Consider the following 12,072-nt stretch of genomic DNA (forward strand, 5'->3'; position numbering starts at 1 on the left):
AGGACTGGATTTGGACCCTTGCTTTAGACTATGCAAGCATTCACTCCTCCATAGCCCACAGTTCATACATGATTGTGCCTGCTTATACCTCAGTTGGGCAGCCTGTGGAGGAGGGGTGGGGAAGTAGAGCCATGTAGGGCCGCATTGTATAAGTTATTAGGGGTTAAAAAGCAGAGCCATGTGTGAAAAATACATTCCCTCAATGGTAGAGTTGTCTCTGATCCCAAGGAGATTAATGTAATTATGAGTGGTCTCCATTTTGCAGGAACTCTTAAGATTGCTTCAGAAAGTTGTGATTCACTGCAGTGTGGGACAGGTGCAGGAGGCTAGCATGAGGAGAATGAGAAAAGGCTTATAGCAAATCAGCTTCCTCCCTCCTCAACCACATTATATGTAGGATCCTCATATAATGGAAATAGGACATTTATCAGTGAAGTTTTGGTTTGGCAAACAGCTCCTCAATATACAAGCTGGTAAAAGCCGGTCAGGTATTGCAGTGCAAAGGTGCGGTCAGAACAGATTGAGAATAATTCATTCAGCCATGACAGCAAACAAAAGTAAGCATCTGCATCATGATTTATTATTAATAATTATTTATGTAGCGCTATCAAGCGTACACAGGACTGTGCCTCCTCTTTGGGGCTTATAATATAATCAGTACAGACAGACAGGACACTACTACTACTACTTATCATTTCTGTAGCACTACTAGACATACGCAGAGCTGTACACTAGACATGTATGAGACAGTCCCTGCATTACAGAGCTTACAATCTAATCAAGACAGACAATCAGGACAAATAAACACATAGACAAAATACAAATAAAATGTTTTGAGTTAAACTAGTAAGGCAGCGATTAGGAAGACCTACATTGGGTGGGTGATAGGTGGGATTAATTGTGTAACAGAGAAAGCGACGGCAGATGAAGACCTGAACGGTCCATTCAAGCTGCCCAAGTCACTCTCATTATCAATTCATGATTAAATCAATAATGAACGTGAGATTATAACAGGATTCTTTTGTGTTTATCCGACGCATGTTTGAATTCCAACGGTAATGGAATTCAAACATGCTTGGGATAAACACAAAGGAATCCTGTTTAGAAGGAATGGTTCCGCGGAATCTTAGCGGAGATTGGATGGCAACACCGGTAATTGGGAAACAAAACGGGAGCTGGGCAGACTTCTACGGTCTGTGCCCTGAGAAAGGCAGGGACAAATCAAACTCGGGTATACATATAAAGTATCACATACCATGTAAAATGAGTTTATCTTGTTGGGCAGACTGGATGGACTGTACAGGTCTTTATCTGCCGTCATGTTACTATGTTGATCATGAGTCTTTATAGAGTAAAGGCCTCTATAAGACTCTATATTTTAAAAAAAAAACATTGCTAGTGGGGTGAGTGGGTGAGGGACTAAGTCCTTCCCTTAAAGTGTAATCAATACCTTCCTCTTATATCCTAAATTGATAGCCAGGCACCTCAGCATTTCAAGCTAATGTAATATAGTTCCCAGCAAACCTAAATAATCCACTAGAAACAAAATATTAGAAGAATATACTCAGTTAGCAAATAAAATGCACACTGCTGGCTAAAAATGGCAGCTAGCAATGACAACACGCATGCGGTTTCCTGACGTGAAAAAAAAATGATTTGTCTAAAACAGAAAATTTGTGCAGACAATGCAACCAGCAGTGAGTCTATTTAACCGAGTTTCACACTTTTTTTCACTGCTCCCATGAATGCAGAAGTGACAAAAAAAAACCAAGAATGCGTCAAAGGTTGTGTATACAGCCCAAACCAAGACATTTGATGGCTCATCAAAACATCTGGAAATCATTCCAAAAACCCTGCTCCAGCTGAGGCTTACACAATTATTAAGCAGTCAGGCATATTTAACCCAGGGTCGTGCTGATAACACTCCCATGTTGAGGCCAGGGCACTTCTGCAGAAACTGCTGCTTGTATCCTGCCTCAAGGCTCTGTCTGCTTATTCAGGGATTTATTTAGATTACCTTTTCAGGGGGACAGAATGGAATTGTGGGGGCTGAGGGAGATTAATCTATGGAACATAATTGACTGAAGTGCCACAGAATCTCTGGGTTGATATTTAAAGCAATTTAACTGGCCAGAAATGGCTCATGGCCAGTTAAGTCGCCCGTTCAGGGCTAGCCGCTAATTTTCAGTGGCACTTAAGCAGTTAGTGCCGCTGAAAATAATCGGTTAGTACCGCACTGAAATCCGGCTATTTTGGGGGCAGAGTCAGGTACCAGTATTCAGCACTATTTCAGCACAAAACCGGCCAGGTTAACTGCGTAAACAGGAAAGGAAAAGGGAAATGGGACTTGATATACCACCTTTCTGAGGTTTTTGCAACTACATTCAAAGCGGTTTACATATATCCAGGTACTTATTTTGTACCGGGGCAATGGAGGGTTAAGTGACTTGCCCAGAGTCACAAGGAGCTGCAGTGGGAATTGAACTCAGTTCCCCAGGATCAAAGTCCACTGCACTAACCACTAGGCTACACCTAAAAGTCAGTCCTGTCTTTATGTGGTAACCCATAACCAATTAAGTGCCGAATATTAGATTTGCATTTAACTGGGTATATATTAGCTGACTCCAGAAATCCGGAAATTCAATGCCAGTGCCCGGCCATAGCTTGGAATTGAATTTCCAAGTTTAACACCAGCAAATTGCTGATCACCGCTGGCTGAATATCGGGCCCACTATTTTTATCTTTTTGTGAATCATTTAGAAACCAAGTAAACATAATCTGAAGTGGATTAATCCTATATAGTGATGTGTGTAAAGATGGAACTAGAAATCATGTTTCTGTTTACTAAGGTTAACCCCTTAATCCTATAAACTTGGGTGCACAATTTTGTGGCTAGCATGCAAAATTGCACTTGCAAGATATAGAATATAGCCTAATTGCTTATGCGGGTACTAATTGGCTTAGCCTAGTGGTTAGTGCAGTGGACTTTGATCCTGGGGAACTGAGTTTGATTCCCACTGCAGCCCCTTGTGACTCTGGGCAAGTCACTTAACCCTCCATTGCCCCTGGTACAAAATAAGTACCTGAATATATGTAAACCGCTTTGAATGTAGTTGCAAAAACCTGAGCAAGGCTGTATATCAAGTTCCATTTCCCTTTCCCCTTTAACTGCCAATAATAACACTTAAATGACATGAATTGGCACTGTATAACTGCAAAAGGGGGCGTTAACATGGGTGGGTCAGGCACTTGTGTGCCAAGGTTATAGAATACTGTCAGTTCACATACAACTGACAGTACAGAGCTGTAAACATTTATAGCAGCCTTTGACATTGTGTGAATGCCCAGATCTATAGTAAGCTGCTCAAATACCAATTTAAGCTAATATTCTAGAATGGATTCAGTCTCCATCTTTGCTGTTATACATTACTTGCTTAGCGCTCAATTTTTTGCACCTAACTCTCAGCACCCTTTCTTGAATCTACCCCATAGAGATCCAGGAGGCAACATTTATTGCAATACTGAATCCATAAAGATATCCAAATAACTAGTCAAATATTTTAGGTGCATAGTCAAAGTGATATCCATATATTGCTGAGCTACTGAATATTGTGGGACAAAGATAAGAACATAAGCATTAGCATACTGGGAAAGACCGAAGATCTTGTTTCCGACAGTGGCCAATCCAGGTCACAAGTATCTGGCAAGATCCCAAAATAGTAAAACAGATTTTATGCTGTTCATCCTAGAAATAAGCAGTGGATTTTTCCAAGTCCATCTTACTAATGGCTTATAGATTTTTCCTTTATGGAATTATTCAAACCTTTTTTAAACCCTGCTAAGCCAAGTGCTTTACCACATTCTCTGGCAACAAATTCCAGAGTTTAATTACACATCGAGTGAAGAAATATTTTCTCCAATTTGTTGTAAATTTACTACTTGGTAGCTTCATTGTGTGCCCCCTAGTCCTAGTATTTTTGGAAACAAACATACAAAAATGTAGGCAGATGAAGACCATATGGCCTATCCAATCTGTCCATCCATGCCATCTACTCCCCCTATCACTCCCTTAAAGATCAAATGTACTTGTCCCAAGCTTTCTTGAATTCAGATATTGTTTTCATCTCCACCACTTCCAACAGGAGGCCGCTCCATGAATTCGCCACCCTTTCTGTGAAGAAATATTTCCTCACGTACTTCTGAGTCTTTCCCCTTTCACCCTCATCCTATGCCCCCTCATTTCAGAGCTTCCTTTCAATTGAAAGAAATTTGCCTCCAGCACATTTATTCCACATATCTCTATCATATCTCCCCTCTCCTACCTTTCTTCCAAAGTATACATATTGACATCTCATACGCTTTATGATGAAGACAACTGACCATTTTAGTAGCCACCCTCTGAACCAACTCCATCCTGTTTATAGCTTTTTGAAGGTGCGGACTCCAGAATTGTATACAATATTCTAAATGAGGTCTAATAAGATTCTTATACCCGGGCATCATCACCTTCTTTTTCCTACTGACCATTCCTCTCCCTATGCACCCAAGCATCCTTCTAGCTTTCGCCATCACCTTTTCTACCTGATTGACCACCTTAAGATTATCACATATGATCACATCCAAGTTCTGCTCCTTTTTCATGCACAAAAGATGTTCACCCCCTAAACTGTACCGTTCCCTTGGGTTTTTGCAGCCCAAATGCATAACCCTGCATTTTTTAGCATTAAATCTAAGCCGCCAAATTCCAGACCATTCCTCTAGCTTCGCTAAGTCCTTCCTCATGTTAGCCACACCATCAGGGGTGTCTACCCTATTGCAGATTTTGGTATCATCTGCAAAGAGGCAAATCTTACCAGACAGCCCTTCAGCAACATCACATACAAAAATGTTAAAAAGAACCGGCCCAAGAACTGAACTTTGAGCCACACCAGTGGTTACATCCTTTTCCTCAGAATGAGCTCCATTTACCACTTACCCTATGTCTCCTTCCACTCAACCAGTTCCTAACCCAGTCAGTCACTTTACGGCCCATACCGAGGGCACTCAGTGTATTTATTAGTCATCTATGCGGAACAGTGTCAAAGGCTTTGTTAAAATCTAAATATACCACAACTAGCACTCTCCCTCAATTCACATCTACCCGTTCCACTCCACTCCACTCCACTCAGTATTTCATAGACTTCTATCATATCTCTCCTCAGCCGACTCTTCTCCAAGCTGAAGAGCCCTAGTCACTTTAGCCTTTCCTCAAAGGAAAGTCGTCCCATTCCCCTTCATCATTTTCATCGCCCTTCTCTGTACCTTTTCTGATTCCGCTATATCTTTTTTGAGATGCGGCGACCAGAATTGCACACAGTATTCAAGGTAGGTCACACCATGGAACAACACATTATAACAACACGTTATAACATTTGTAAACAGTTAGTGAATGTCTTACTTAGAGGGGGAATTATTCTGTTTTCAGCGAGATGCTGTTCACATTCTGCATATGATAATCTGTTGGAAAATGTATCCCATTTATCCAACATTTATAAAGAAAGTCTTAGAAAGCAGTAAATGTAATAAGAATGCTAATTTTTTATCACAGCAAATAAATGTGTGTAATCATGAATATTGTATTGGAATTCTCATACATAGGCATAAGTACATAAGTATTGCTGCACTGGGACAGACCAACGGTCCCTCAAGCCCAGTGTCCTGTTTCCAACAGTGGCCAATCCAGGTCACAAATACCTGTCAAGATCTCGAAAAAGTTTAATACATTTTATGCTTCTTATCCCAGAAATAAGCAGTGGATTTCCCCCAAGTCAATTTAATAATGGTCTATGGACTTTTCCTTTAGGAAGCCATCCAGACCTTTTTTAAACCCCGCTAAGCTAACCACCTTTACCTCATTCTCTGGCAATGAATTTCAGGCAATACTCACATAATTGTCTGTCTTTCTTTTCTGTGTGTTACACAAAGAATCAGCTTATGGATGTTCCATTAAACTCTAGCAGTTATAGCTCTTTTTCCCCTTGCCCCCCTGTTGGCTGGCCATGTCTGTCTCAGACTGATAAGAAATATTCACACCCAGCTCTCACAGGCCTGTCACTGTGTCCTGAAAAGAAAAAAAAAACTTTCACAAACACTGCTTGCTAGGAAGAGTAAAAGAATTAGAAGTTGTAGAATCGTTTGGGGGGGGGGGGGGGTCAAGAGTAGCTATTAGTGTAGGTAAACAATGGGGCTGCTGGTTCATGCTTCGATTTTCCCCAAGCCAAAGAACTCAGGCTCTGCCTCACTTCATTCCTTTAGGATAAATCAGGGGGCCGGCCCGTGAACAATTGGGGTTCTGCCCTGTATATTCCCAGCCACCTTTCCTGCTTGTCATGGCTTCAGCTTCCCTGACCTGGATCTTTAACTCGGCCACTCTGCCCTTACCTTCTCCCCCATGACCCTCTCTCTCTCTCTCTCTCTCTCTCTCTGCCTCATTTAGATAAGAAAACCACAGCTAATCAAACTGCCCTGGAAAAGCTTCCAGGTTTATATTAGTATTAAGCAAGCTCAGATATTAGGGCAGAGGTTGTGGATGGAGTTGGGATGGTTACCAAGGTTTCTAAAGGTAGAGGTTCTACCAGCCTCTGATTGGTACTTCTACCAATCAGAAACATTAGGTTCTTCCCTGTCCCCCTTCAACCACCTGGCTACTTCTCCCAATCCCCCCCCCCCCCCCTTACTAGTTGCACTCACTTACTTATATATGGTGTCTATTTACATGTTTGAATATGCCCTGAACATGCAAGTCACGGTGACTAGTGACTTGAGAAACAAGTTTGGTTTTGGTTTTCACATTTTGATGAAATACAGGTGGTTGTTCTGTTGGGTGTCCTGCCTGCACCCTCAAAACAGGAGCGTTGTCCCTTGAGAATTTCTTATCAAAGACAACCCATCATGTTCTGCACAAATTCCTAGAACTTGAACCCACAAGCAGAGCTGGGGGGTTTTTTCCCATCAGAGACAGACACATCAGTTAAAAAAAAATTTTAGGCCTTTGTGCCTCAGTAATAGAGAAATAGGTCAATTAAAAATATCTATATTCCAATTAAAAATACCTCCCCACAATTGAACCTTAACACAATCTCATTTTTGTTTTCCATTCCTTTCTAAATAATTCCTAACATTTTATTTGAGCAGAAGGTTTCAGTGTATCATCAACGATAATACCTAGAACCTTTTCCTGGTCGGTGACTCCTAATGTGGAACCTTGAATCATGTAGCTATAGTTTGGGTTCCTGTTTCCCACATGCATCACTTTGCACTTGCTCACATAAACCTCCAGATTCTATATAGCGCAACTGAAATTGTATGCACAAATCTGGTTGTATTCTGGATTTGCAAGTCAATCAGAATTTAGTTGCACAACTTCCTAGGCATATTTTGTAAAGTGGTGCTCGTAAGTTCTAATGTGTGCTGTGAATAGGGGGTGTGGCCATGGGCATGGAATGGGTGGGTCGTGAGCATTCCAAAAATCTACACGCAGGTTTATAGAATACACCTGCTCCACACCTAACTTAGACACCAGTATTTACACTGTTTTACTTGGCATAAATGGACATACCTAGAGTTAGGTGCAGGCATGGCCGCTAGGTGTATTTTATAAACCACACTTAAATCTAGGTTGAAGTATTTTTGGTGCCGCTCGTCCATGCACCATATATAGAATTTAGTCCTAAACGTCATTTACCCAGGCTCCCAGTCTCGTAAGGTCCCCTTGCAATTTTCCACAATCCTCTTGCGATTTAGCTTTGAATAACTTTGTGTCATCAGTAAATTTGATTACCTCACTAGTTACTCCCATCTCTAGATCATTTTCAAATATGTTAAAAGGCAGCGGTCCCAGCACAGACTCCTGAGGAACTCCACTATCTACCCTTCTCCATTGAGAATACTGACCATTTAACCCTACTCTCTGTTTTCTATCTTTTATCCAGTTTTTAATCCACAATAGGACACTACCTCTTATCCCATGAATTTCTTATTTCTTCAGGAGTCTTTCATGAGGTACTTTGTCAAATGCCTTTTAAGAATTCAGATACACAATATCGACCGGCTCACCATGATGTAATATGTTTATTAACCCTTTCAAAGAAATGTATTAGATTGGTGAGGCAACATTTCCCTTCACTAAATCCATGTCGGCATTGGGGCTCATTTTAAAAGCACTTAGACTTACAAAGTTCCATAGGTTGCATTATTACTTTGTAAGTAACATAACGTGGAGGGGAATAATCGAACATCGCCGGCGAAATAGGTCACCGGCGATCTATTTTGGCGGCGGCGCAACAGCTGGCTGGAACCGTATTTTCAAAAATGATGGCCGGCCATCTTTTTTTTCGATAATACGGTGTGGGCCGGCGAAATGCCTTGGATTTCACCGGGTTTGAGATCGCCAGTTTTGTTTTTCCGCGATAATGGAAAAAAACTGCCGGCAATCTCAAACCCAGCGAAATCCAAGGCATTTGGCCGTGGGAGGAGCCAACATTTGTAGTGCAATGGTCCCCCTCACATGCCAGGACACCAACCGGGCACCCTAGGGGGCACTTCAAACATCTTTTATAAACAACCAAATTAGCTTCCAGGTGCATAGCACCCTTCCCTTGTGTGCTGAGTCCCCCAAATCCCCCTAAAACCCACTGCCCACAAGTGTGCACCATTACCCTAGCCCTAAGGGCTGAAGGGGGGCACCTACATGTGGGTACAGTGGGGTTTGGGGGGTTTGGGAGGGCTCAACATTACCCACCACAAATGGAACAGGTAGGGGGGGATGGGCCTGGCTCTGCCTTTCTGCAGTCCACTGCAACCAACAACAACTGTTCCAGGGACCTGCATACTGCTGTCAGGGTGCTGGGTATGACATTTGAGGCTGGCATACAGGCTGGCAAAAAGGTTTGTATTTTAATAATTTTAGTGTGGGAGGGGGTTGGCGACCACTGGGGGAGTAAGGGGAGGTCATCCTCCATTCCGTCCGGTGGTCATCTGGTCAGTTGGGGCACCTTTTTGAGGCTTGGTCGTGAAAATAAAAGGACCAAGTAAACCCGGCGAAATACTGCTTATCGCTGGGTTTTATTTTTCTATTATCTGTGAAAGCCGGCCATCTGGTAGCCGCGCCCAAGCCTGCCCATGTCCCGCCTTCGCTTCGCCGCCAACACGCCCCTTTGAACTTTCGCCGGCGAGGCAAAGGGAAAGCGGCGAAGCTATCACAAATGTAGCTTTCGATTATACACTTTTCACCGCTTTTGTGAAATCGCCGGCCATATCCCGATTTGTGTCGGGAAATAGCCGGTGATTACTTTCGATTATAAGCTGGATAGTAACATAGTAGATGACGGCAGAAAAAGACCTTGCACGGTCCATCCAGTCTGCCCAACAAGATAACTCATATGTGCTACTTTTTGTGTATACCCTACCTTGATTTGTACCTGTGCTCTTCAGTCTAAGTGCTTTGAAAATATGCCTCTTTGTCTCATTAATCCATGCTTATGTATGTGCCCTGTAATTTTGTTCTTTATAATAGTCTCTACCATTTTTCCTGGCACGAACATCAGACTCATCGGTTTATAATTTCCCAGATCACTTCTGGAACCCTTTTTAAAAATTGGTGTTATATTGGCCACCCTCCAATCTTCCGGTACCATGCTTGATAGTAAAGATAAATTGCATGTTAGTAACAATAGCTCTGCAACTTTATTTTTCAATTCTATCAGTACTCTGGGATGTATACCATCTGGTCCAGGCGATTTGCTACTCTTAAATTTGTCACATTGCCCCATTACTTCTTCCAGGTTTACAGAGATTTGTTTCAGTTTCTGTGATTCATCAGCATTGAATACCATTTCTGGCACTAGTATCGTTCCCGCATCTTCCTCGGTGAAAACCAAAGCAAATAATTAATTTAATCTCTCTGCTATGGCCTTGTCTTCCCTGCACATCCCCTGTACCCCTCGGTCATCTAGTGATCCAACTGATTCTTTTACCAGCTTCTTGTTTATAATATACCTTTAAAGGTTTTTACTATGTATTTTTGCCTCCAGTGCAATCTTCTTTCAAAGTCTCTCTTTGACTTTGCAGATTTTTTTTCCCCTGGGTTTTTTAAGCTTGCTATTTTTGCAGCCAAAATTTCCAAATAAATGTAGCTGGGTAGCAACTAAATATTGTCACTACTCAGCTAACTTGAGACTCTGCCTATAGACCACAGATTTTTCAGGTTTTATGTGTTGACATAAATTGGTCCTCTAGTACACATGCTACATACAAATTCCTTCTGTGGTTCCCGCTTCTCTTTACTGATACATTTTGGCTGGACTTCAAGTTCACTGACCAAAACTTAAAACACTTTTAGCCTCTGGAAAGTTTTCCAGAGAAAGGACTTATCCAGATGAACCTGGAGACCTTTTGGATTCATTCTAGTTCTGCCCCTCCCTCAGTGATGCTTCAGTTTGCTATGTCTGTTTCATTGTCCTTTTTTGGTTAATTCTTTTCCAGGTTATCTTCAAAGGCGAACGAGGAATAGACGGAACAGTAGAGATTGGCTTGGATGATGTAAGCTTGAGGAGAGGCCTATGTTCTGAAGACCATTAAGAAAACAAGCAGTCTGACCATTTCCGTGCACCTACGGTCTTATAGTTCAAAGTGAAAAACTTAGGAAAACAAATCAACTGGCGGAAAGGAAAGTGTTCATGGCTCACTGCCTGCTTGACTGCTCATGCAATGACTGTAAACAGTGAGTGACTCTCTCCCCTAAAGACAAAGTAAAGAAAACTTTTCCGCAAGGGCACAGAAACTTTGAAAAACAACATTAGCTATTTTATTAAACTTCATCCCAGCTTAAATTGTCTACAAAGGCAACTACAGGTGTGGGATGCCCACACGAAATCCATGTGTGAAGGAAAAGCAAATTATGACTGAACCTCCTGACGGCACATCCAGTCAGTAGGATGTGATTAGCTTTCTCCTATGGGGTTTTTGTTCTGTTGTTTTGCTAAGTGTGTCCTTTTAGCGTCTAAGTTATATTATATCCTATGTACTGTGGTTTTATCTTCCTAATTTAAAACGTATTTTAAGATCACCGGAACCATCACATTTTACTGCCACTGACATTATGTAAGGATGTGTTATTACCTTTAGTAAAAGCATTTATCCTTGCATTGTAGCAGTATGGGCAGGTAAACACACACAAGACCTGTATATGGAAAGGGTGCTATATTGTCTCAGTACCAATAGTGTTATGTGTAAATGTATGTGTTTACTAATATATTTATACGTCTAACATTTGTGAACTCTAGTGCCAAGGGAGATGGCAGCTGTAATCACGTGAGCATACCTAAGGTGTGTGAAATAATTGTGGTGTGTGGCCCACTCTTGGTGGCCATAGATCAACCAGTAACTCATGGTTTCATGGATAAAAATCCTTTGCTCTTTTTTTTTTGTCTGAGCTCATAGTCTTCAGTAGCTTTATATTACAAAATTAAGGGGAAACCAAACAAAAATTGTGCAGATAATGTTACCCCACAAAAAGGCTACACTGCAAAGGGCAGATGAAACGCAGTTGTACAGGGTTACTTGGACTAGATTTGCTAATGTGTACCACTGTTCTAGTGCACGCTAACACACATTAATGGATGTTGTTTACCACAGGTCTCTTACTAATTCACGCACTAACCCCCAAATTCTAAAAAATAGGGCATGCAAATTAACATGTAGGGGGTCTTTTACAAAGGCGTGTTAAATGCTAAGACACCCGTAGGGATATAATGGGCATCTTAGCGTTGACTGTTCTGCACCAAAATCCAAGTGTATTCTGTAACAATGTGTGTAACTTAATTGGCTTAACAAGCCAATCAGCATTGTTAACAGCACTTATCAAGCAATAATGAGCACTAATTAGCAATAATTAGAATTTACGCACGTAACTTGCTAAGCGTATTCTGTAACACACTGCGCCTAAATTCTAATGTATGCAGGCAAAGAGAGGCATGGCTGTCGGCGGAGAAATAGGCATTTCATGGGCATTCCAAAAATTTACCTGCATAGTTA

General features: G+C 41.6%; 1 protein-coding gene across 6 annotated transcripts in view; it reads left to right on the forward strand.

Annotated features, from left to right (window-relative positions):
• NPNT (nephronectin) overlaps positions 1-11,802 on the forward strand; it is a 183,247-nt gene extending 171,445 nt beyond the window's left edge. For all 6 annotated transcript variants that reach the window (XM_030190766.1, XM_030190770.1, XM_030190769.1 and 3 more), the window contains one exon: positions 10,522-11,802. In XM_030190766.1, the coding sequence (XP_030046626.1) occupies positions 10,522-10,617 (96 nt within the window). In that variant the 3' untranslated portion in view covers positions 10,618-11,802. The remainder of the gene's footprint in view (positions 1-10,521) is intronic.
• The last annotated feature ends 270 nt before the right edge of the window (positions 11,803-12,072 follow it).

Source organism: Microcaecilia unicolor, chromosome 2, assembly GCF_901765095.1.
Source record: "Microcaecilia unicolor chromosome 2, aMicUni1.1, whole genome shotgun sequence".
Classification (NCBI taxonomy): Eukaryota; Metazoa; Chordata; class Amphibia; order Gymnophiona; family Siphonopidae; genus Microcaecilia; species Microcaecilia unicolor.